The 27,003-nt window shown below is 39.7% G+C and overlaps 2 protein-coding genes across 3 annotated transcripts; both read right to left on the minus strand.

Moving 5' to 3' along the window:
• Window positions 1–214: 214 nt before the first annotated feature.
• Window positions 215–10,142, minus strand: cwc25 (CWC25 spliceosome associated protein). The gene is made up of 9 exons (XM_078265305.1): window positions 9,981–10,142; window positions 9,247–9,419; window positions 7,654–7,890; window positions 7,496–7,565; window positions 7,039–7,196; window positions 6,821–6,893; window positions 5,061–5,266; window positions 3,047–3,214; window positions 215–1,799 (listed from the first exon to the last, which is right to left on the minus strand). Exons 1-9 carry the CDS (start codon window positions 9,996–9,998, stop codon window positions 1,688–1,690), a joined length of 1,215 nt encoding a protein of 404 aa, XP_078121431.1. The 5' UTR covers window positions 9,999–10,142; the 3' UTR covers window positions 215–1,687.
• A 1,010-nt stretch (window positions 10,143–11,152) lies between these two features.
• On the minus strand, window positions 11,153–25,935 carry sp6 (Sp6 transcription factor). 2 transcript variants are annotated; one of them, XM_078265317.1, is made up of 2 exons: window positions 25,722–25,935; window positions 11,153–15,961 (listed from the first exon to the last, which is right to left on the minus strand). In XM_078265317.1, exon 2 carries the CDS (start codon window positions 15,837–15,839, stop codon window positions 14,916–14,918), a length of 924 nt encoding a protein of 307 aa, XP_078121443.1. In that variant the 5' UTR covers window positions 15,840–15,961; window positions 25,722–25,935; the 3' UTR covers window positions 11,153–14,915. The 2 variants fall into 2 exon arrangements, with proteins under 2 accessions (XP_078121443.1, XP_078121452.1); XM_078265326.1 differs by lacking the exon at window positions 25,722–25,935 and adding an exon at window positions 16,221–16,401.
• Window positions 25,936–27,003: the final 1,068 nt, after the last annotated feature.

Genomic DNA, 27,003 nt, shown 5'->3' on the forward strand with positions numbered 1-27,003 from the left:
CATCCTGATATAACAGGCCCTGTGTTCAAAATAAGGTGAGATCTGTTTTATCATTTGTTTCGTGTGACCTGCAACTGTTTTATTAATAAAGGGCATGTTGAGGTAAATATATGGCCACGTTTATGTTTGAAAGTGTGTTTTATCTAGCAGTATCTGAACGACAGAGTATCCCCAGTAACAACATACGTTTATTTCAATAAGCGAAAACAAATAATGAAGCTCTGGAAATATGTTTTTTTTTATTACATTTGCAACTCACAGGAGTACACCAAGTAACAAACATATACTACAAAAACCTTATTAGATAAAAGCAGGTCCTATTATACTGTAAAAGCTAAAACAATACACTGTACAAAGTCCAGATCACGTGAACCTTAAAGGGGTATTGGCTTTTAAGAAAAGTAACTAAAACAGATTAGCCGTCATAGTCTGAAATATAAATTAAGTTACCGTTGTGGAAACTATTTTTCAAAATAACAGCCACAGTTAGGCATGAGGCCATGTAGTTCCTTGTTTGATCGCATGACACCATCCATCCTCGTACACATCTGCTTCAATACATTAAAGAGACAGATAAAGGTGTGGGTGGCTTAGGGTCCTTGCACACTGAGTCCCACATTTTCGGACGTTAAAGGTCCCATGGCATGAAAATGTCACTTTATGAGGTTAGGTTGTATGAGTGGCTAGAAATGGCGATAGGTGTAAACCGAGCCCTGGGTATCCTGCTCTGCCTTTGAGAAAATGAAAGCTCAGATGGGCCGATCTGGAATCTGCCCCTTATGATGTCATAAGGAGGAAGGTTACCTCCCCTTTCTCTGCTTTGCCCACCCAGAGAATTTGGCCCACCCATGAGAAAGAGACATCATGGTTTGAAAACAAGCAAAGTGGCAGTTGGTCACAGAAATGGCACATACTAAGGAAAGCTCATTGTGGGACTGGCTCTAGTGGCTGTAATTCTGCACCAAGGCTGAATTTCGGGAAAGAGACTTCAGATACAGTATTAGGGGACCACTAAGGCCTATATAACAGCATCCAAAAAGCAGCATGTTACAGGACCTTTAATAAATAAATACGACCTGACATTGTGTCAATCGTGTTTACACACTACCGCCAAAAAATGTCTTCCTTCATAAAAAAAATAAAAATTCGGAACGGGTTACATTTTCAGCATTTTTTCGCTTCTGTAGCAAACATTTTCATGTGTTTTGACAAGGAGAAGGCACGAGCCTATCCAGAAATGCAGCACAGAAAGGCGCCTGCAGAGTGCAATGTATCATTTCATAACTCAAGTTAGTCTGTCAACAGGTCAGATGGTAATATCCAGTGGGTTGATGAGGAAGAGAATGAATAGAGGGAGAGGAGAATATGAGAACACAGACAGAAAAAGGAGAGCAACAGTGTAGTGATGGCGACAGAGAGAGAGAGGGCAGCGCAACTCTTTCAGAGCAACGGCAGAGTCACATTTTGTATTGTTTTTGCGATTATTTTTATTTTTTTCTCTCGCAACAGATTACTTAATACGCATCAGACTCAATGTGCAAAGTTTCTGTGTGTGACGAATTTTTAGGAAGACAGATACGAAATAAACGCATACCATAATTTCGGACTCGGTGTGCAAGGACCTTTACTCTTGCCAAGGCCTTTTTTCCCCAGTTCAGTTTATCTGTATGATACACGTGTTGAGTCTTCATCTCTTCATGAAGTTGTCCAGGGAGGCTGCGGTCCTCTGAATGGAGTGGATGTTCCTCTTCACCCGATCCTCTACGGAAGAGCTGGCAGCGCTCTCCAGCTTCATGTTACTGCAAGAGGGAAAGGTGAGTGTTACTGGAGCTGAAGAAATGAAGCATGGAAGACTGTACTGACCTGGACGCATTCAAATCAGTCATCAAAACAAAGCTCTTCAGATTAGCCTTCCGCCTACAATAGTCTCACATAGTGTCCACTGTCAGGTACTGGTTTTATTGTTTCAATTGCTTTTTATATGCTTGTTTTATGTGTTGGTATTGCTTCATCTGTTTTTAATGTGCTGCTTTTACTGTAAAGTGTCTTTGAGTACCACGTAAATCGCTATATAAATAAAATGTATTAATATTATTATTATTATTATTATTGAAGGTGAAAAATGAAAGACATCAGTAGGATATTATGTGTGGATTTAAGACAGAATAATAATAATAATTCAATAATAGTAAAATCCCACAGTCACACCCTCTGATCAGACTGATTTCATGAAATGGCGTATGTATGACGCGCCAATTCGTATGCCATTATTGGCGTGTTATCAAGACGCATACTCGCTTTTTAGCGTGTTTATCAACGCCGTTTGGCCTCCAGTGAATTACATTACCTTGTGATTGTGTGTGAATTTACGCCGTAGCGTGTAGTATGAAAGGACGAAAATCCACGTAGGGAGGTTGTTCGGGGTGGTGGATGCTAGCTAAATACTTAACGTTAGCTTACTTAGCTGCACATGAGCTAATGTTGTATTGTGTACGGTGGGTTAATATCCTTTCCTGAATTCACTTTAAATGGCATTTAGATTCTTTAACTGAGGTAAGTGAACTTCTGTAACGTTAGCTCTGTTTGTGTCACCATCAGCTGACGTTTGATTAGACATTGTCAGCTTGGTTGGCTGAAGCATCAACCAAATGTAGCTAACAGTTAGCAACGAGAGAATAACACGGCGGCAACACGCCAAGTGGCGTGTATGTTTACGCCCGCTGTATACAGCGTAGACATACACGCGGATAGCTCAAAATGCGTACAGATAACACGCCACTTGGCTTAAGAAAGTCGGCGTCTATGTTTACGTGAAGTCATGATGTCATGTTGCTCTGATTGTCTCTGTGTCGCTCAGAAACTTACTGAATGAAGCCAGCATGGCGGTCATGCTTGGCACTTGGCACAAAATGTATAATTATTATTATTATTATTATTATTAAAGGTGAAAAATGAAAGACATCAGTAGGTCATTATGTGTGGATTTAAGATAGTAAAATCCCACAGTCACACCCTCGGATTGTCTCCGTGTCGCTCAGAAACTTACTGAATGAAGCCAGCGTGGCGTTCGTGCTTGACATTTTGTTCCCGCTGCTTTTCCTGCTCGTCCTGCTTCTTGTATCTCCTCACGTTGTTCTCCCTGTCCTCCTCCCTCTGCTTGGCCTGGTCCATCATCTCCCGCCTCTTGCGCTCCAGCTCCTCTGCAGAGAGCTTCCTACATCAGACAGAAAAAAAATAAAATGCGGGGAAATGATTGCTCCATTCAGCGTGGGTGGTGATTAAGACAATACAAGGCTCTGAAAAACAGATGATTATTTAAAAAGACGTTTTCTGATTGCCTTAACCTAGAATTGAATTATGCTTACTCGGACTTACCCATAGTCAGAGTAAGCATAATTGTTACGATAAGTGGAGTATGACTCAAAATATGTATTAAACAAAAAAAGATAGCGATATGGACATAGGCGCCGATTGATGTTTTCCTCCGTGGGTGCTCACGGGTGTTGCTCTTTAAAAAAAAAAAAAATAATTGTCAAAAAAACGTCAGAACCATAGGAAATGGACAGCAGCCGTCATGAACACACACGCCTATTACCTTGATAATAAAGCAGGCTCTCTTTCAACTCAGGACAGCACCACTGTATAGTGGGGGGATGGATAGGGGGGGTCACTAAAGAGGCGTTTTCATCCGAGAGACGCTGTGATTGGTGGATAGGATATGGAGCAGGGGACTGACAGTGACATAACCAATCCCACTATGACAGACGCTCCACTTAGCACCAACTGCAATGTTTCATTTTAAATGAATGTAGCCTACTGGCAGTCTGGCACACGTGGGTGCTCAGTATTTTCGGCGCCTATGGATATGGATATGGATATGGCAGCAACACGACAGAGGATTTACAATTGTACACAGGGAAACTCCAACATTGTAATCTAATGAGGAATGGGTGACTTCAGACATTATCAGCACAACATTGAAAGATGAATGACACACTTTCAGAAGGAAGCAAGAAATAAATCTTAATTTAAAAACTAGGGATCGACCAACTATTGGCCTGGCCGATTATCTGGGCCGATATTTGGCAATTTGCAGATTAGGTTTTAAGTTAATTATTAAAACGTGCGCTACTTTGGCTCCGCTACAGCTCTGTAAGTAGTCTGCAACGCCTGCAATAAACTGCTAGCACGTTTAGACTTCAGGAAGCTATTTTTGTATTCATTTATTGATTTGACTGTATTGGATTTTTTTAATGTGCATTATGTTTAGTGTTTCCGTTTTATTTCATACAGTACTTGCCTGAAGCATTTAAACAAACTTTTGTGTTGGAGTTTGTAACATTCCAAAATGTTAATTTTGCCTGAAAGATTTTCATTTGTACTGTAAAAGCGTATCGGTTATATCCCTCATCAGTCCTTCCAGAAAAATGATTGATTGTTACGGGCAAAAATCCTTGATTATGCGGCACGTTTTCTTAAAAAATGCGACGGAATATGCGGGATATTTATGCAATTTTATGCGATGAAATTGCGGGAACTTGCAAAAACTGCGGTTTCATCGTGGCTTCATCGCGGGGTTTGCAGCTTTTCGATGATGTTCACGTCGCGTAATTATGTCACTTCATAATGTTCCCATGGCAACAGGGGAAAATGGCTGCTCTTGTGTGAAGTAAACGCAGCATTTTTCAACTTTCTGCTAAGATATGTGTGACTTTTTTGCAACGAAAATGCGGGGATTATGAAATCATGCGAGCCCTCGACAATTTATGCGGCGAAAGTGCGGCGTATTTGAAAAAATGCGGCCCCCGCATAAATATGCGGACTTTGGCTGATTATGCATTGAATTATGCGATCGCATAATCGCGTTTTTCTGGAGGGACTGCCTTATCGTCTTTCATTAACTACAAATAATCGGTATCAATATCAGCCCTGAAAACCCAGTATTGGTCGACCCCTACTAAAAACGGTCTAAATTAGAACAATGTCAGTATTTGGACATCAGCCGTCCTTTACAGGTGCAGTGCAGTGCCCAAACTTTCTGGAGCCTTGTGAAGTCTTACTTGGACACAGGGTGCCTCGGTCTGTGGTTCCGCGCTGTCTGTAGGCTGGAAGCTCTGGGCTCAACCTTCCTGTCGCCTCTGTGTGAGGAGGAAGAGTTGAGCTGGCTGTCCCTGTTGTTCCTGGGAGGTGATCGGGAGCGGCTCCTCTCGCGGCGCCCTGAGTGATTGGGGGGAGCGGAGGACTGGTGATGTCTGCCCGCGGGGAGCTGAGAGGGAAAACTTTACTGTTAGGACTTAGGGGTTCTGGTCCAGAACAAAATCAATAATTGAAAATAGGACTGGGCGATATGGGTGAAAACCAAACATCACAATATGTTTTACCAAACGCCTCAATATCAATATTGCTACGATAATGTAGGGTTGACTATTGGTGTTTTCACAAAATACCTACACAATTAGTTTTGATAAATAGACCTTTTTCACAGCAGACATGTTGACATGTCATAGTAGGAAAAGCACAGGTGTGTTCAAAACCATTAATGATGGCTGCATTCCACTTAGGAGAGGCCCTGGTATGGTACATTCTGACTCACTGAACTAGCTTACTGGGACATTTGATGGAATTGAGCCAGCGTTAAGGTTATTAATTTCAGCCATGCTTTTCCTACTATGACAAGTCAAAATGTCTGCTGTGAAAAAGGTCCATTAGCCCATACATAATGTGATTATAATGACTAAGTGGGTAGAACAGCTAAAACAGGCAAGTTCAAAAATGACACATTACTGTACTACAGAGATCTTCAACAGGGGGTCCTCAGAGTTACTGCAGGGGGGGGCTCCAATTCTTTTGTTCATTTTTGAACAAAATGAACATTTTTGAATTTTTCAACGTTTTTTTTCCAGTACAGAAAAATACCTCACACATCTATAACGTGAGACAAGTAAGTTGCAAGAAACTCCCGCACACTGTCTAACTTGCAAAAAAATAAATGTAATAGTAGGCAACGTTTCCATTATCAGGCTAAATGAATCAAAGGAGTTTCTTTGCAACTTTTAAAAGTTTTTTTCAAATGTCGTGTGGCCGGGTTAGCTCGGTTGGTGGAGCGGGCGCACATATATGGGGGTTTGCTCCTCGACGCAGCGGCCGTGGGTTCGACTCCGACCTGCGGCCCTTTGCTGCAGGTCATTCCCCACTCCCTCTCCCCTTTCATGTCTTCAGCTGTCCTGTGGAATTAAAAAGGGCCTAAAGTGCCCAAAAAATAATCAAAAAAATAATAATTAAATGTCTTAACATGAGTCCAACATATTATTAGCAAATATAAATCAGCCTATTAGTGAAAAAAACACATTATTGATAAGCTAAACGGCCTGTAGGTAAGGTAGTCACTAAGGTAACCATCCAGATACAGTTCATCCTAAGGATTCACTGTTCCACATGTATCTTAACATTAAAACATGACTTATAAAATTATGCCAAAAATGATTATGCCAAATAGCTTAGTATAAGGTATGAATAAAGGCTTTAGGCTGCCCTACACTTTATTGTAGGCCCAGTTTAATATGGAACTTAATTTTATACAATATATGTACTAGGGGCTCCCTGCTCCATCTCTCTCAGTTAAGGGGTCCTTGGCTTAAAAAATTTGAATAAAGACCCCTGCTGTAATGCAACCTTTAAAACCAGGAAAAGACAACAGTTCTGTCATAATACGATATTTAAAATCTTAGACAATATCTAGTCTCATATCAGGATATCAATATTATATCAGTAGATTGCCCGGGCCTAATTAAAACTGTAAATGTTGATCCAAATAACTGACCAGTAGGCCGTAGCCTGGAAGATGATGGGAACGAGATTTGATGTCTGCTGAAGAGTCATCTCGTGAATGTAACCTAAAAATAGATCAAAGGCGATAATTAAAACAGTTTGCAAGAATTGAAACGCGGTATGATGGCATTATACATCATGTCGGCACGCAGAAATCACAGACATACAGTAGTGAGTTCCAATTACTGCTTAAACAATCTCCTCGCATACCGGTGTTTTTTCTCGTCCTCCTCGTCTGAGCTGGAACTTGAACTCCTTCTCTTGTGCTTCTTCTCCTTTCTTCTCTCTTTGTCTTCTTTCCTCTGCTTCTCCTTCTTTTCCTTCTTCCTCTTCTTCTTCTTGTCTCTCTTGTCAAGATTCTGGCGCAGCTGTGGGGGAAAACAACCGATGTTTTACCATGACTTAAAAAAATGTACTTGAGAATCTACCCTCTTCCTGATACCGTACCACTTTTCTAACGCACAACTGCAGTTGTCTTTGTGTTGATAAAGTTAGTGGAAACATCACTGAACGCTGCCAAGAAGGACAATACATGGAAATGTCCGACATGAGTGAGTTGAGTCATTTAATGTAAAATAACTAAAATCTTTAAAAAAAAAAAAAAAAAACATCTTAAGTTAAGAGGTCTTCAAAAATGAATCCATTACGCGAGTTACAGTCATTTTACCATTTCTTTAATTTTCTTCATCTTCACTGGATTACTCAAGACTTCTCTCTTCTTGTCTTCCTCGCGTTTCCTTCAAAAAAAAAAAACCAACAGATTAAACAATTGCAACTTTTCGCACATTTTCAGAACAACTGACGAGAGATACGGGACTTACTGACCTGATTTCAAACAGGGGATCTTCCCTGATCTTGGCAGCCAGGTCCAGGTTGGAGGCAGGAGTGGTGGGGTTGAAAATGGACCCCGGCAGAAGGCCAGTCTCCGCCGACGGACCGCTCTCTGGCTCCTCGTATTGGTCAGTGATCTGCTTGTCAATGGAGCGTCCCAGCAGATACTCATCTCTGGACACCTGACCAGCAGGGCCCTGGTACATCCAGTCCAGGCGATCATCCTTCTTTCTGACGGCATAAAAAGAGGTTCAACATGACTTAGAGCAGGGGTCTTCAACGTTTTCTTAAGCCAAGGACCCCTTAACTAAGCAGGGGTCTTCAATGCTTTTTTAAGCCAAGGACCCCTTAAAGAAATGGTAAAATGACTGTAACTCGCGTAATGGATACATATATCCCCTCTGCAGACAGCCTCACCACTTTGCGCTAACCTCCATCCTGGATGATTCATCTGTCCATTGCACACTGAGCTTAAACTACTTAGACAGCTATTTTGTATACATTTGTCTCTGTTTTGGTATTTATTGTTTATTCTTATTAAGGTTTAATATGTTTGTTTGTATGTATGCACCCAATCACCAAGGCACGTTCCATGTAGTTCCACTATTGTGGCAATAAACTAGCCTGACAAGCCAGACCCACATCAAGATGTTGGGTCTGGGAACTCACCATTGGCAGGGCTCAATCCGAGGGGCGAGATAAACGGTTGTCTTTCAAATTCCCTCTGCACGCAATAGGATAGCACTACAACCAAGCAGAGCAACGAAGAAGGTAGCAGAGCTAGTTGATAGATTCAACTTTTGCCGTATCCGGTCGGCAAAACTCCGAACACATCTTCCTTTTTTAAGAATGATTTCAGTGCCGTTCTTCGTTCTTTTCTCAAAGAAAAGCTTAACTCCAAGTCTTCCAGAAAACCGATGTTTGCCAGCAGCAGCAGCAGCCATAAGCCCGCCCACCGACTCTATACACGATGTGATTGGCCTGACCAGAGTTTGGTTTTTCCAGCTTGCAAGCCAACGGAGCGTGCCTAGACCCCCCCCCTGGCTGCAAAATAAATTTGCTGCCACTAGGGTGCATCTAGATTTCTAGGCTAGCAATAAACTGATTTCTGTTTCTGATATTTGACAAAATAGTTGCATATTAAACTGGGCCTACAATAACCTGTAGGACAACCTAAAGCATTTATACATACCTTTCTATTGAACAGTATACTAAACTATTAAAAAAATAATTGTTGGCATGTTTAGATAAACCATGCTTTAATGTTAAACATACATGTGCAACAGTGAATCCTTAGGATGAACTGTATCTGTGGATGGCTACCTTAGTGACCTTACTTACAGGCCTGGAAGCCTATCAATAATGTTGTTTTTACTAATAGGCTGATTTACATTTGCTAATAATATGTTGGATTCATGTTAATTTTTGAAAAAACTTAAAACAGCAGTAACTGTGATGACCCCCTAGGGGTCCCGGACCCCCTTCTGAAGATCTCTGACTTGTTTTTTTTGTACAGTCTATGATTTAGCCACTACTCGTTCGTCTTAACCCATAAAACAACTTTCATGATAATATCAGAGAACTTACTTGATGGAGCCGGATTCCTGTGCAAATCTTGTTATTTCTTCTCGGGCTCGTTCGTCTTTCAGTTCTTTCTGGAGCTCCTCAATCTTCTTGCATTCAGCCTCATGTTTCTGTTCAGCTTTCCAAACACGCTCAATATTTTTCATAGTCTGGGGATGCCAGCTCTTTTTCAAGTTCTGGCAGAAGACAAGATTGACGACATTTAGTAGCTGTAACTGTGAAAACTAGCTACGTATTAGGTACAAGATTAAGTGTAGAAGTTTGACTTAAAGGGGGTTGACTCTGTCAACCAAAATTATTCACGTAAACAGAACCAAATATATACAATTATTAATAAGCTAACGTTACCAGGAAAAAAAATAACATTTCGGGTACATTGGGCATGGAAATAATTTATTGTGAAGCAGAATATTTCAACAGAAAACTCTGACATCTAGCTAGCTAACGTTAATGCACAGTTAACCTTAAACTAACGTTCGCTGTTACGTTACTAGCTAGCTATTAGCTTATGAAATAGCTATTAAAATATAAAAATAGGATTAAACCAGTCAAATTAAATATTGCTGAACTGCACTGTGGCTCGTAAGAATTCCCAGCAGTGTTATGTTCATCTCGTAATAACTGTATAGACACTAGTATGCAAACAAACATCTTTAAACACCCATATTCTGAATGGAGTTTGGTATCAACAAAACAGAAAGCGCCTATTCTGAATGGCACAGTTAGCTCATACTTACCAGATCGCCGCCCCCCATCTTGAAAAATGTGTCGTTTCAATCCAACAAAAATGGAAATAAACAAATCTGTCCTTAAATAAAAAAAATGGTGGAACAACGAAAGTTCAACGCTAGCTAGAAAATAGAGCCACCAAGCTTGTGTGTGTGATGTGTTTTGTACATTTCCTGTTTTGCATAATTCACTTTCCGGTTACAGCTCATGGTGCCTTCCAGCACCCGTCGCCAGGTCCTGACATTACAGCTCTCCTGTTGTGAATAAAGAGTCAGCGATATGACTCAACATGACTTTCAAGTGTTTATGCTTGCAGTTAATGAAGATGAACGTTGTGTCAATGTACGTGCTTTGGTGGTTGCTAATTAGGTGCACAAACTGTATTATTTAATGAAAGTTTCATTATATAATACAATTTCATTATGAAACACATCAGGAATTCTAACAGCGCCTACGGCCAGCATCATGACTCTGAACGCAACAGTTTAACATGTTTCCCAACCTTTTCTTGTGATCCTTTAAAAAGCAATTCTTACATTATATATATGTGTGTGTGTGTGTGTGTGTGTGTGTGTGTGTGTGTGTGTGTGTGTGTGTGTGTGTATATATATGTGTGTGTGTGTGTATATATGTATGTGTATATATATATATGTATGTGTATATATATACGTATGTATATATATATATATATATATAATATTGTAGACATAGCTTACTAGTGATTATATTGGGCCTATAAATCCATATACATATAGTACCTTCAGAAATAGTCTAATAAGAAAGTTCAGACAACTTCACTTTTTATATTTTATGTTAATGTTATGTTTTATGTTATGCCTTATGCTAAATTGTTGTATTTTGTATATTTTTTTGTATCTATCTATCTATCTATCTATCTATCTATCTATCTATCTATCTATCTATCTATCTATCTATGTATTGTGTAGAAAAGTTGTTTTTGTATTGAAATCATCCTCCAGTGTACTATTTGATATATGATGAAAACATTCAAAGTCTGCTGCTCCTACTACAAATACTACTACTACTACAATTGTTAATAATAATTAATTAATAATCGTTTTAATAATAATTTGCCTGCTGTTGTATTTGAGTGAAAATTAAACTGTGCAGAATAATTGAGAATTAGCACATATTTGGTGAAAAAAAAGATTCAACATAGTAACAGAATATTGTTTTTTATTTAAAGGACAATGACAGATTAAATACAAGTTGTTACACCATGATATTTAACTTATTACAAGTTTTAGAACTTATTTTATTACAGTCAACTAAAACATTTACTACAGCAACCAATTAAAACAAAAGTTGTCCATCTTGTTCTACTGACCAACATTAAAGAAGACTATCAAACAAAACAATAATAATAGTCAATACACAATAATTGACTTATGTTAAAGCACAGTCTTCCATTTCTTATCTTCTATACATAAATACAGCAATCGTGAGCCTCCAATAATGCAAGCTCCCTATATAAAAATCTCAGCCTATGTCTGTGATGGGTAACATACATCCTAATGTGTTTTAAACTGTAAAGCTGCTCACACTGCTTGCTACAGAACTATTGATCACATAATATTGATTATGAAAGTTAACTATTCCAAACAAGTAAGCTAAACACATTTTGATGCTTGTGTTGTTCATCTGCCTTTGATTTATTAACTTATACTGCTAACACAGTCTTTCTCTGCATGCTAATTCAGGTGTCATGTTTGAAAAAAAAACTTTTTAATTAAATGAGTTGTCGGTGTCAGTGAACATGGAAACACTGCCGACACACCAGCAGCTCTTAATCAAATGTGTTGAGAGATAAGCCCTCCATGTGTTGTTTGTTGGTGATTGGGACCGATAGCTTGATCCAACACGCAAATGGTTATTGAGCGGATGATATTTGGAAGAACTGTATAAACTAGGGATAGACCGATTATCAGCCCGTTTTTTTTGGCAGTTTGCAGATTATCTGTAACGGCGTTGTATTTGCCTGATAACCGATAAAGTTAATGAAATAAAAAGTTTACTTTGACTAAGTTACTTTGGCTCTGCTAGAGCTCTGTGTCTGTCCCTCTGCTTCAGTTTCACTCACCATTGAGTCTGACTTAATGTCCTGCCCACAACACTATCTGACTATCATTTACTGGGTATTATGTTGAAAGTTTCTAATTTATTAAATAATCACTTAAAGCATTTAAAAAAAAAAAAGTTTTGTGTTGGAGTTTGGAACATTCCAAAATGTTAATTTTGACTAATAGATTTTCATTATCACTGTAAAATGCATATCGGTTCCAAATATCGGTTATCGGTTTCATTAACTAGCCTACTAATAATCGGTATCGGCCTTCAAAAACCAATATCAGTCGATTCCTAGTATAAACCCACTTAATGAGGTACACCTGGATGGTTTTGCTAGGACAACCTTCTGCTTCCACCACCACCTGAACCTTTTGAGGCATGAATTTAAAGGCATACTATGTAACTTTTCCCTCTTCGGTCCCCCTACAGGTTGTCTTGTCTTGAGACAACCTGTAGGGGGACCGAAGAGGGAAAAGTTACATAGTATGCCTTTAAGCAACGTTCTTAAAAGATTTTCTGTTGCACTTTTGTGAAATGAAAAGCAGTATCTGCATTTTGTTTGGCCACTTGGGGGCAGCAGAACAAACTGTAAATACAACACTGTCATATTATCGTTGTATAAAGATGGTAAAGTTGATGAGAGCGAGCGACTGAACCAAAACAGTAAAGTTGCAGGCCAGAAAACCAAAACAATGAGCTCAAATATTCTAAAATATAGCGTAGTCACTAAAACTGCAGAGTTGACTGATAATTCTCTGTGAGATGATTACTACGAGCGCGTAATTTGATCCATTGTTAATATAAAAAAAATGATTAGTGCAGCTTTAAAGGGTAACTTCTGTTTTTTTCAACCAAGAACCATTTTCCTATGGTTTTGTGTGTAAGTGACTGATGGGAACAACAATCTTTGAAATTAGTCCAGTATTGAGCGAGCGCTGCGAACCAGGCTGCAATGCATTGTAGGGTAAATGTGCATTGTCAATTTCATCCACTAAAAATGCGTTTTTTGCCTCTGACAGGCTCAGATTGTTATTATTAAGTGTCTGACAACATTATGAAAAGGATCCCTACAGAGAGAGAACTTTTTTTAACGCGTAAAATCCTCTTTCTTTAACCAGAAACAGCTCAGAGATCGCTATCGCTAAACCCACCAGTCTCCATTTAAATAAATAATACTTTTAGCGTGTATAGAGCCAGCATATTTTCACATGTAAATCGATAAACTATGTGTTTATTTCAACCAAACCACAGTGATGATTGTTGGGAAAGTGGAAAGACGAACCAAAACGGCTTTTAAAGGTTTTATTTTGTTTCTGTTGACTTTGAGTGAAGTGTGTTTTACGATGATAGAATCACTGTTTATTTACATGGAGTCTGGTGGGTTTAGTGATAGCATTTTTGTGGATGTTTCTTTGTTTAAAAAAGGGATCTTACTCTTTAACAGAAAGGTCGTCCTCCTTAAAAAACATTTCCATAATGTTGTCAGACACTTGAAGGTACAATAACTTACATTGTAGCTTGTTTCGCTGACTGCCGACTGCAGCAGTCTTGCTAAATACTGGACCAATGTCAAAGATTGTTGTTCCCATCAGTCACTTAGACACAAAGACATAGAAAATAGGAGATGAGGGTTGAAAAGTTACTCTTTAAATCTTGTGACTGCAGACACCACTGTACTACCCAACAGCCTGTAGCGTTGAAAGGGTGGACTAGTGGAGTCGTGTTTATGCCAAATATGATTGCTGTCATTAGGTAGCAAAACGATTCATTTGACCAGGCAGCATTTTCTCTCCATGTCCTGCTTTGGTGATCATGAAGCTCAGCTTTATCTTCTCGTTCTCACCTGCCAGTAGTGGAGGGTCTCAGCGGCTCTGACCGCTTTGCATTTTTCCGCTTCATTTAGTTGTGAATTGTGAGTTTACCTTTTTCACATCATTGTCACACTTAATGTTTCTTGTTCCATCTGCGACCCTGAACCAGTGTTCACATTCTCCTACTGTGAGATCAGTCTCATTAATAAGTGTTTTGCCACCATAACTAGAGTTGCAATAGAAACGCACAACTTTTTGGTAAATTCGAGCCTTTGTAATGCACAGAATTCCCATTTTTTTATATTATATATTATAATATTATAACTTGCTGTAACAGTACAACATTATTGTCTGTTGTATTTTCATTTTGTGTATGTACCATTTTAATTACTTGCATACCTACATACACACACCCAGTTTTCTGGCATGAACTGACAAAATGCTGTATTGTATTCCAGTGTCTTCCTGTATTCTTGTATCACAAGTTGCTCAGTAGGCTACACACATATGGTGACAGTCTGAGACAAAAACAAAGTATCTCTGTCTCTTTTTTTCTCTGTTCAAAAGCATGCTGCCTTTGGAATTGGTATATTAAACTGTGTTGGAGACAAGCATTTCTCCAGTACTTAGTAGCACATTTGATTCATTTCATTGTAAACAAGTTAGCATGCCACCTTCAGTTAATCTCATCCCAGTGTCTTGGTCTGCTGGTAGCTCTAGCAGCAATGGAAGTCCAGCTGCTGCTTCAGCTTGGTCGCCTCCTTAGCCGCCTTTCACTTTGAGTAAACAGAGGAAAGTTTTATCCACAGAATCGGTAAAATTCCTGTGTGCTATAACATTTAGAATATCACTGAGTTAGCCCAGTTGATACATCCACAGGACCACAGACAAACACTTTCTGTTCCGTCCAACTTTCATCAGTGAAAGTTTGTCCAAACCTTTTTTTCTATTCTCTATTCTATTGTAAAACTATGACACCTCTATGACATAGAGGGAAACACGTTAACCTTTAACTGCAAAAAAACTCTTCTGAAAGTGATGAAATTAGCCGGACTGCCCTGTCACGCTGGAGACTGAGGGGTCTGTCTCACATTTCAGCTTCAGCGGAGGCTCTGTGGCATCGGACGCAGACACATTTGAGGATGACGGAGGTGTAGGTGTATCAAAGCCCTTCTCCATCCTCCCGTCTCCATTTATCCTCTCCTCCCCATGTCCTGGCGGCGACTCGTGCGTGCGCATGTGCTTGGCCAGGTGGTCATTGCGCATGAACACCCTAGGGCACAATGCACAGCTGAACTTCTTGGCACCAGTGTGCGTCTGAAGGTGGCGCTGCAGTTCATCGGAGCGCGTGAATCTCTTGCCACAGAAGAGCCAGTTGCAGACAAACGGCCGATCCCCGCTGTGCCATCGCAGGTGAGCCTTCAGATGGGAGGTCTTGGCGTAGGCTTTGCCGCAGCCGGGGATGTGGCAGTTGTGCATGTGCTTCCTCCTGCTGTCGTCAGTGCTCTGGCCCAGCTGTTCAGCGTGGACGCAGTTAGGGCAGCGACACGCCGTCTGGCCGGCACCTCTGGAAGAGGAGCGGCGCTGGGGCTTGGGCCGGGCTGAGACGGCGTTCTCCTGTGGTTCGTCCAGGGAGAATGGTTCTTGCTGCAGCATTTCAGGGGCCAGTGGCTCCATCTTGAAGCCATCCTGGGGGTAGAGGTGAGAAGAGTGCGAGGCTGGATTGAGTTGAGCTGGAGGCAGGGTGCACAGCTGGGGGTCCGATCCGTAGGGCCCTAAAGAATGCTGCAACCCCATGGAGCCCCCAGGATTTACTGAAGGCAAGCCGACACCCTGCCCTGTCTGCAGGTCTATCCAGCTCCCCGGTTGGACGTCCCTGTGGAGGTCCCACCAGGACGGGATGTTCATGTCTTCTGAGCTGCCACTCTGTGGTGCTGTCCGTAACCAAGGCTCGTAAGGGTGGGCCATGAGAGAAGCTGGTGCAGGTGCAGGACTGTTGATGAGGTCGGCCGCTCAAAGTGCTAGTCACTATTTTTCTGGTCGTGCTGGGAAGATTAGCACATGGTGGGATGGCGATGCGTCGAAAAAACCTGCAAAAAGAAAGAACAGACAACCTGTAATGTCTTCAAATCTGGTGTCAAGTCAGCCTTCCTGCACTCAGTTGCATTTTCTCAATCACTTTACTGAACCACATGCAAAGACTTTGAAGTCTTGTGGTCATTTTTCTTTCCTAATCTGAAAGGCTTTGAAATTACTCAGCTTCTGCTGATCTAACGCTTCTGAACTTCAGAAGTGCATTCATTCAGGCCTAAATCCTCCTGTCTACAATGTTTAAAACCCCAAGCACACCTTCTTCATCAGCCATGGATACTGCAGTTCTCACGCTGCGTGGCCGAGGAGACAGAAGAGAGGGGGGGGGGGATAGAGACAGACGTGTCCAGGCAGAAGCCTGCCACATGCATCCGCTGCCAGGTACTTCCCATGGAGGACAGTCAAAGACAAGCGCAAAGAAAACAACATCATTGGGCCCTGTGCAGAGGCAAAGGCAGCGGGGGGGGGAGGGGGGAGAATAAATGCTGGTGAGATTGGGGGAGGGACAAGAGTGAAGGGGAGTGTTGACAGGGGAGCAGTTTGGTAAAGGAAGAAGTTCCAGGGAGGTATGGCTGCAGGCCAAAGTCTATTTGTACGTCTCTGAGGTTTGTGGAGTTGAAACCTGGCAGACACGAGAACCTGTTTTTTATGAATCACACATGATTTACAACAACAGACCTCCAGGCAAGTTACAAAAGGAACCCCGTAAAATGGCCCGCCTCTTACACACTGGCGGCAGAAAGCGTCAACAGTTGCAGACTGACGGCATTCAGGAGCCTAACAATGGGTGACCAACAATGACATGACATGAACAATCACTTTTATTTAAGTTATGGTATGATAATTATGGGCACACGCTCTGAAACAGCATCCTGTCCCCAACACACAAGGAGGGGGCTCTGCTTTCCTAAGGTGACACAAAGCTTATTAAAGTTAGACAAGTCTGTGGAAATTTATGACAAAAGGCTACCAGCCTACAAGACCTGTGCTCATCTCCGAACATGTCCTAGCCCCAAACTATCTTGTTGACATCCACCACACCCCCATCCTCGAACATCTGCAATTATCTTTACAGCAGGAAACAGTAAAGAAGGCTGTAGAGGCTCGTATCTTAGTCTTGAGATCACTTGTTGTGATCTGACATAGCAAACTGCACAAAGTTAGCTGATGAAACAAGAGGTCAAGCTCCAGTGGAAGACACCCATCCTGTCTGATATATCTGTAGATCCATCAGAGGTAGGGCTGCACGATATGAGAAAAATGTGCCACAGCCGATAACGTTGTTGAATATCGCGATAACGATACTACTTGCGATAAATAAACAGATATTAAAGTGTACTCAGTTCTGCGTTTTTGCTGCTTTCAGCATTCTGCTCAATGCTGCAATATATCGCAGAATATCGCAATAATAACGTATTGTGACATAAGTATTGTGATAGTATCCCACCCCTAGTTTAAACTAGCAGATGAGCATTTTGAAAAAGGGTATGCAATGTTGGAAAGCCTAATCATTAGGCTCTAGAATCAGAACAACAACAAAAAAGTAGGGCTGCACGATATGAGGAAAATATGCTGATAATGATATAACTTACGATAAATAAACAGATATTAAAGTGTACTCAGTTTTGCTGCTTTCAGTATTCTGCTAAAATACAACAAATACATTTAACCCTAACCCCAACCTAACCCTACAAATACAACTTCTCTAACCCTAACCCTTTTATTGAACAAATTGAACAGTTGAATTGAATATAAAAGGCACCACAAAAAAAGAATGACAGTTATATTTTAAAGTGCAGTTTTCTACTGATATTTTCATTCAACTAACACAAATAATCTCTGAGTGTATTTCACGATATGTCGCAGCTTTTTGCGATGTGATCATTGCGCCAGTTGATAATGCGATGGCAATAAAGAAGACAACATATTGTGCAGTCCTACCAGAGGCAGGTGGATCGTTTTGTTGAGTCAATACAGCCAAACCCAAGAGGAGTACACGTCCTTTTCAAAGGATCGGTCAAATCAACTCCGAGCGATGCTTTCTAGTTGTAATGAAATTGTAAAGCAATTAGCTTGGAATTCCCTAATAAAATGTCTGGTGTTAAAGGTCAAGCTGATTTATAACATGGCGGCCTGGAGCCAGAGCTGCTGCTCTGTAATTTTTTGGGAATGCGACTCAGACGCACAGCGGAATGGCTCGCTCTTACTGACATAACCGTAAACAAGCGAAGACAGCAGCATCCTCCTCTGTCTGCCAAAGTGCTGGGAATGCTACGAGCTCCCAGGGGAAACAGCTGGCATAGGGGGGGGCCCCAGGCAGCACGGGGCGGGAGGGGGAGAAGGGTGGTACAGAGCAATGACAGAGCTCTGGTCATAAAACCTGCCCGACCAAGACCCAGCACAGACACCTGTTTACAAGTCTGCCATCGGGAAGAGGCACCAAAAGGGAGCTAACTTCTCTCTTACATTTTTTAAATGAAAACACTATAAGGAGTGCAGTTTTCCTGAGTTTAAAAAACAACAACACTTTTACACTTTTTTTTAGGGCTGCACACTGTATTGTTTTTTTTGTTTTTTTTATTGTCATCGCGATATCAACTGCCGCAATAAACACTTCGCGAAAGGCTGCGACGTTTCGCAAAAGACACTCAGAGATTTTTTTATGTGTTAGTTGAAAGAAAATATCAGCAGAAAACTGCACTTTAAAATGTTACTGTCATTCTTTTTTTAGCGGTGCCTTTTGTATTCAATCCAATGTTCAATTTGTTTAATAAAAGAGTGTTGGAAATTATTTCCTTTCATTTGTTTTAAATCAAATAGCAATATGTTGTATTTTAGCAGAATACTGAAAGCAGCAGAAATGCAGAACTGAGTACACTTTAATGTCTGTTTATTTACCGCAAGTAGTATCGTTATCGCGATATTCATCAACATTATCGCATATTTTCCTCATATCGTGCAGCCCTACTTTTTTGTTGTTGTTGTTCTGATTAGGCTTTCCAACATTGCACACCCTTTTTCAAAATGCTAATCTGCTAGTTTAAACTAGGGCTGGGACTCACCAGAGGCCCCACGATACTATCACGATACTAATGTCACGATACTAATGTCACAATACTAATGTCACGATACGATATTATTGCGATTTTAAACACGTTGCGATATTCTGCGATATATTTGCAACTTTTTTCCAACTTCAAATATGACCCAAAATAAGTTTTTGTCAACATCTGTTTTTATCTAAAAAGATACATTTCCCTGTTTGTTCTAGTAGAATGAAAAAAGCAAAGGGTTTTATTATTCTAGTACCAACAAGTAAAATTCTTAAAATATGATAAAAGATCGATACATGGCGTCCGTGTAGCGATACAGACTACTATTGCCATGGAAAATATTGCAATACTTTCTTTTATTGATATTGTCCCTACCTCTAGTTTAAAGTTTGCATTAATACATTTTGGGATCCATTCTCCAGAATGATTTACAGGCCCAGGTTAATCCTCATTCTATCCAGCACAAGTCTCCCATTCTATCTCCGTTATTGGCTGCAAACAGGAGACACTTGAAGCTGTTGTGGAGAGGAGCTCACTGAACAAACTGTTATCCATCACGGATAACCCCGACTACACTCTCCACCAGCGGTGGAAGAAGTAAAAGTACTAATACCACACTGTAAAAATACTCTATTACAAGTTGTGCATTGAAAATGTTACTTAAGTAAAAGTATGTAAGTATCATCAGGAAAATGTACCTAAACTTTTAAAAGTCAAAGTACTCAATGCAGAAAAACCCTCACATTTTAGAAACAGTTCTGTCCATCAGCTGTTTAATTGTCTAATCATTTTAGCTGGACTTGTAGGCCGTCAGTTTAATTTATAATAAAAATCATAGTTTATAAACTACATGTGTTTTGTGTGCAAAAATCTTAATTTGTAAAGTAACGAGCATTCAGATGAATGTAGTGGAGTAAAAAGTACAATATTTCTATCTGAAATGTAGCGGAGTAGAAGTAGAAAATGGCATGAAAAGAAAAGACTTCAATAAAGTACAAGTACATCAACTTTGTACTTAAGTACAGTACTTCAGTAAATGTACTTAGTTACATTCCCCCAACTGCTCTCCACCCCACACTGGTCCAACAGCGGAGCACTTTTCTCCGACAGAGAGGCTCCGACAGCTTCTGTGTCGCACGGACCTCTGCAAGAAATCATTCCTACCACAGGCAATACAACTTCTTAACACTTCATCACTGAGTGTTAGATAAGACACATATACATCACAATACTGCACTATGGTGCAACTTCCACAAACATTGGTTTTTACTTACATCTTTATAAATACTATTTAAGTAGGTTTTACATTTTTATCTGCCACTTGTATATACATTTGCAAATTCTTTCTTTGTATTTTGTTATCTTTATTTTTGAATAGTTGTTCTTGTATTCTATACTATTTATTAGTTCTTGTATATTCTGTATGTGTGACTGACATTTCCCAATTTGGGATCAATAAAGTTTATCTAATCTCATCCCACACGTAGAATAACCCAGTTTAAACAGTGACACTGACTGTCTGTAGACACTCCAAACCCACCAGTTTGGGTCAAATGGCATTTACAAGTCGTTTGTTTTAACCCTCTGAGCTCTAAGGGCACTTTTAGATATCTTCTTGAATTCTCCTTTTAAGAGTTTTTGCATATAACCTGATCCCCATGTGTTTCATATCAAAATGTTCAGAACAAGCTCAGCTTTCTGTATAGTGACGCCCAAAATTGTTCCAGAGCAACTGTATAAAGAGATAATCTGGCGCTAAAGCGGAAATATTTATCAAATCTCTTGTGAAAACATATCTATACTGAATTGTTTTGGTGCTTGAAATGAGTTTACAAAAGTCTTGGGTTCACAACAGTAGCTTAATACATGAATAAAATAGTAAATAAATGTATAAAATGAAATTTTGTAATATCGCTTTTTGAGTAGGAGTGTTGTCAAACATCGCTTGGACTCGCCGGTGCGTCTTTTGTCCTCAGAGGGTTGTTAACCTGCCCGGAGGACAAGAAGGATAGAGTGGAGCACATCACACACACAGGGGGTCAGGTCAGTTGTCAGAGTGTAGCACGATCAAATTCAAACACTTTTCTGTTCAAATCCAAACTTTCTGTCCTTTGCTCTGTGCCCATGTGTGGGTGATGGCGCAGTGGATATGACACATACCTTTGGGGTGGGAGCTCTGGGTTTGATTCCCACTGCGATACATCAACCCATGAGCCTGAGTAAGACATTTAACTCCTAATTGCTCCAGGGATGTGTGACCTCTGACATATATAGCAATTGGATGAAAGCGTGGGCTACATGTAATGGAAAATGCTCAAAATCAGTGTATACATTTTAAACTTAAACACAAACAAATGGTCTAATGCCTAAAGTCTGACCTCAAACCGGTAAAAAAAAAAAGGGGAGGAATGAAAAAAAAAAAAATGCTATGACTGGATTTTAAATGAAAATGCCAGCCACACCTTCCTTTTCTATAAAACATATACAGGTGTGATTCCCCATAATTTGTTAATTGCTTGCTTGTGAAACAAATACATTTAAATAATTCAAACAAAGTTTTTAAGACAGAAAATCTGCACAATTATTTGCGTCGGAGTAAATCATACCCCATCGCATAGAAAGTGAGCCTCAGTTCAATTTAATCCACACTTATCCCCCTTGTTACCTGAACACCTTATAGTCTTATATTCTACACATATTGCTGTTTTATCTGCTGTATCATTGAACTATTATTTTAACCACATGAATGTGTTAACTACAGTACAATCTCCAAAATACAGCAAACGGGACAAGAATGAAAACTCAAGCTGTAAACAATAAATGACAATATCAAAAGAGGATTAAAAACTAACTTTTATGTAGACTAAAAAGCAGTTTTGAATTTATAAAATGCTATGACTGGATTTTAAATGCAAATGCCATTTGCACGCCTGAGTTAGAAGGTTCAGTCGGTGAGATACAGAGCTGGAGATGGAAGGCTGATCTCTGCTAACAGGTTCTCTACACTTCCCCCTGTATGATGAAGTGCACCAGATAGTTTAGCTATGGATGACAGATTTACATCCTCTGTGATTTAGGAGAGCCTGTGTGACACTTTTGTGTCAAATGCATTTCTGCTACATATTTTACTAATTAAAACAGCAGTTCTCGCGACGACAGCTTTTTTAAAAGCATTTTTGAATCCCTCCTCTCTCCATTATCAACCCACTGCACATCACGTGCGAGTGTGATGCACCTGATTTTCACTTCAAATGTTTCAAAAACAGACTGCACTTTTGTTGCTCCCAAGTCCTGCAAAGGGAATTTCTTTGTACAATTGATGTGCTGGTTTATGTTTGTTTCAGTATTCTTTTTAAGATTATTTTTTGGGCTTTTCCACCTTTTTTTTAATGGACAGGACAGGTTAGAAAGGGGAGAGAGAGGGGGAAGACATGTAGGAAATTGTCACAGGTCAGAGTCGAAACCGTGGACCTCTGCATCGAGGCATAAACCTCTCAGTATATGTGCACCTGCTCTACCCACTGAGCCAACCCCGCCACCAGTATTCATGTTTTTAATGGACACAGAGAATAAATATCAACCGTACAGACAGCATTGTATTTAGAAAATACAGCCACAAAACTGGACATCTGTTAAAATAATAAAGGTGAAAGTTAAAGTTAAAATTTGTTTTACTAATTAAAAAAAAATATCAAGATGCGTATATACATGTACAGTGGTGGAAAGTTCCTAAGATTGACTCAAGTACTTAAGTACACTCGAGTATTTCCATTTTAATGCTGCTTTATACAGTATCTATATAATTTAGTACCTTTTACTTTTCTTCCAACATTTATAGTTACTTTTCTGATTTAAATGTTACATACATACATTTTACAACATACAAACATGGGTTTATAACAAATGATGATGCCTTTTGGCTGTAGGAAGTAGTTGAAATTAGCTTCACCTCGACCAAGTACAAGATTAAAGTACTGCGTACATATTCATGAAAATCATCAATGACAATGATCCAATAATACGATAGTATAACACTGACATGGGCCATTCTGCATATTGCCACTTTTATTTTTCATCGGTTAAGTACATTTTGCCGCTAATACGTCTATGCTTTCACTTCGTGAAATTTGAAATGCATGACTTGTATTTTACCTTGTAGTTATACCACTTTTACTGCAGTGAAGTATTTATACTTTGTTCCACTACTGCATATATATCTTATAAAGGCTTGTACTTGATCAATCACCACACTCAGTGGTGTAGTCTAATATATTGTAGTGGGTATACTGTACTGTATATGTATATGTATGGGGCAGAATGGGACTTTTAGGGGGGTGGGGTCTGGGTGTCAAAGACTTAATTTCCTGCATTTTGATACACTTTTATGCACCAATTCACAGCTGAAATACCTTTATTTAGCCTATGCAAAAAAACAACAACACACATGACAATTCAAAATATGTCAAAAATATGATGGAAAGTATGTTGTTTTATGTCATTGTGCATTTTTAAGTGGGTATATGGAAATCCTGGAGCTTTCTTAGTGAGTATACTGCGTATACCTGCGTATCACATAGACTACACCACTGACCACACTTAAACCGTGGCATATTTGAAAAGAAACCCTTTTTACACAAAGAGAATGAATGAAAACTACAGTCAGACATTCCAGATCCAGATTGATGTGCAGGCACACACTTCTTCATATTCAATACGTCAATATATCAAATCCCATCATGTGCACTTTTTAATGTTTAAAGTAAATTATCCATCTCTGAATCTTAATTCAAAATCTTCTCCCTCCGTTGCATTTACTACAAATTTGTCTTTTATTGTTACATTCCAGCAAGTGGTCCACCTACTTTATTCTGCAGTTTGAATCAGTTTCCCAGGGTTCCCTGGGGATTCTTGCTTTAGGGAACATGGCAACAAACATTACAGCGGTCTACATTACTGCAGTATAAGGACATCAGACCACAATCTAAAACAAACAGCAGCAATGAGTGTAAGGCACATTTTCTCAACCGCATGAATGTACAGATTTGATTCCTTTTATAGCTGCAAAGATGAATCGATTAGCTGTCAACTATTAAATGAATCGCCCACTATATTTTGATCATCGATTTATCGTTTTTTTATGGAAAAAAAGTGAAACCTCTGCACCTTCTTGAATGTGAATTTTTTCTGCTCTCACACGCACACACGCACACACACAGACACGCACACACACACACACACACACACACACACACACACACACACACACACACACACACACACACACACACACACACACACACACACACACACAGACATTTTTGTATGAAAAAGTGAAACTTCTCTGATTCCAGCTCGTTAAATGTGAATATTTCTCTAGTTTCTTCTCCCCTCTGTGACAGTTAACTGAATATCTTTGAGTTGTGGACAAAACAAGACATTTGAGGACGCCATCTTGGGCTTTTTGGTGAAATACCGATCCACATTTTTCACAATTTTTTGACATTTTATAGATATTGCTGTGGACGATATGGAGAAAATCGGATTTCACGATATTGTTGACCAAATACCTCGATATCGATATCGCGGCCACATTGTAGGGTTGACTATTGGTGCGTTCACAAAAATATTTACACAATTAGATTTTAGAGAAATAACCGTTAATAATGTGGATATATTGACAATGTGGGTAAAGGCAAATAACAGAACAGCTACAGTCTGGTAAGTTCAGCAAATGACATCAGCTTTTAAAACCAGGAAAAGACTAAACTTATGGCATGTTACGAACCAAAAGCTGAGGCGATATCCAGTCCAACACATCGATATAATATCGATATATAGCCCAGCCCTATTTAAAGACCAAACTAATGGATGAATCAAGAAAATAATTGACAGATAAACGGACAAAGAAAATAATCGTTAGTTGCAGCCCTAATTCCTTTATTCTATCAAACACATAGAGGTGTGATTGCCCATAATGTGTTAATTGCTTGCTTGTGAAACATTATTTAAAAGTTTTTTTTTAAGACAGAGAATCTGCATAACTATTTGTGTCTGAGTAAATCATACTCTATGGCATAGAGAGCCTCCACACCTACAGGTCAAGCCTGTTGACTTTTTGCTGCAGAAGTTGAATATAATCCACACTTATCCCGCTGAACACTTTATATTCTTATATTCTACACACATTCTTGTTTTATCTGATATAACATTGAACTTTTTTTTTTTTTTAACCAAATGAATGTGTTAACTACAATCTCCAAAATACAGCAAACAGGACAAGAATGACAGCTCAACCTGTAAAGAATAAATGATAATATATATTCTGTATGTTTAATTGCAGTTTATCGTCTCTTTGTGGGTAATGGAGGCTATGTGTTTTTAATATATGTCTCCAAGTCAAAGGAGGTTTAGTGCGTATGTGTAGGCTATTTACTAAATGTTCTGTTTTTTTTTTACTTATTTACTTTTTTTCCCCCCCTTCTTTTGTCTGCGTTCAATATGAAATGACTGTATCTCATATATAAACTATAGTTCCCTGTGAAAGACTTGAAGCCTATAGGACGTGCCTACACTTTAATACATTATTAATACAGGAGTTTTTGGTAAAGTTAATAAAAATGACTTCATTTATAATCCCGATCATTCAAACAGATAGTAACGCCATAACGTAGGTCGCAGTGATAGCAAATTAAAATTCCCGAGTTACCTGTTTGTCCTTTTTAGGCTGCTGCTGCTGCTGTTATTTTCTTTTTGGAATAAATGCACCTTGGGTTGGAGAAACTCGGTCTCAGTTCAGCTGCTTCTTCCCTTGCTTCGTCGGGAAAAAATAATATCCTCATCACATTTCATCTGATTTTCTCCATCGCAGGCGGTCCAAGTGAAGCATTTGCGGCTGTTTCGGCGCACAGGTAAGCAGCACTCTCAGTAGTGACAAACTTTATGATAGGCTGCGTGTCTAGAGTCCTCCAGGCTCCGCCCCCCCCCCTGCTGCTGGGCCGTCTCCCCCTCTGAAGATGCGCCCTCCTCGGCCGTTGGGTGAAACACGAGGATCAACGGGACAGTCTGTCAGAGCCAGAGGTGCCAAAAGTTAACTTGTTCTGAAGTTTGGTCCCGGACCCTACCTATCAAAAGAGCTTCCAGTTTGCCTGTCCGAGGTTTCTGCCTGTTTAAAGGAAGTTCTTAGGAACAGAGCTTTAGGGGGGCCTGGCACCTTTTTAACATCTTTTTATGTTATTCTTCTGTGCTAACTGTGCATCTTAACATCATTTTGGACCATCATGGTAGGGGAAACACTGAATTATGTAACTAGAAAAAAAATCAGCAACAATGACTGAAAACGTCCTTTAATGCTGAGCCACAGGGGCCATTACTACAAAGGGGAGGTGGTTTTACAAATGGGTATTATCCATGGAAAAGCAGCCATTTCCAAAATGCAGTAGGCTATCAATAACTTTTGATATATGAATTAGAGATTGATTTTTGTTTTTCTCGGCATCTAGATTCTGGGTTTAGTTTCACAATGCTGTGATATTCCTAGAGCAAAACTCCTTAGCTCACGATAAAGTAACAGACTTATTTATTTTTACAGCAATTATTTATTATATAAAAGGGTTATAATCGCTCCTGGTCAGAGATGCCAAAAATCCGCTTCTTAATTTTGGTCCTGGTCACTATCGATCAGAACAGGTTCCAGTTTGTCTTTCCGAGGTTTCTGCCTGTTAAAAGGAAGTTTTTCCTCGCCACTGTCGCACCAAATACTTGCTCTTGGGGAGGGGGGGGGGATTGTTGGGTCTTTGTAAATTATAGAGTGTGGTCTAGACCAGGGGCGATTCTAGGATCAGAGCTTTAGGGGTGCCTGGCACCCTTTTAACATTATTCTACTGTGCTGTAACACAGGGGTCCCTTCTGCATAACGAGTACTTTTACTTTTGATACTTTAAGTGCATTTAGTTTCTAATACATCTGTAGTTTTACTCGATTAAAAAATG

The sequence above is a fragment of the Sander vitreus genome, chromosome 2 (genome assembly GCF_031162955.1).
Source record: "Sander vitreus isolate 19-12246 chromosome 2, sanVit1, whole genome shotgun sequence".
Lineage (NCBI taxonomy): Eukaryota > Metazoa > Chordata > Actinopteri > Perciformes > Percidae > Sander > Sander vitreus.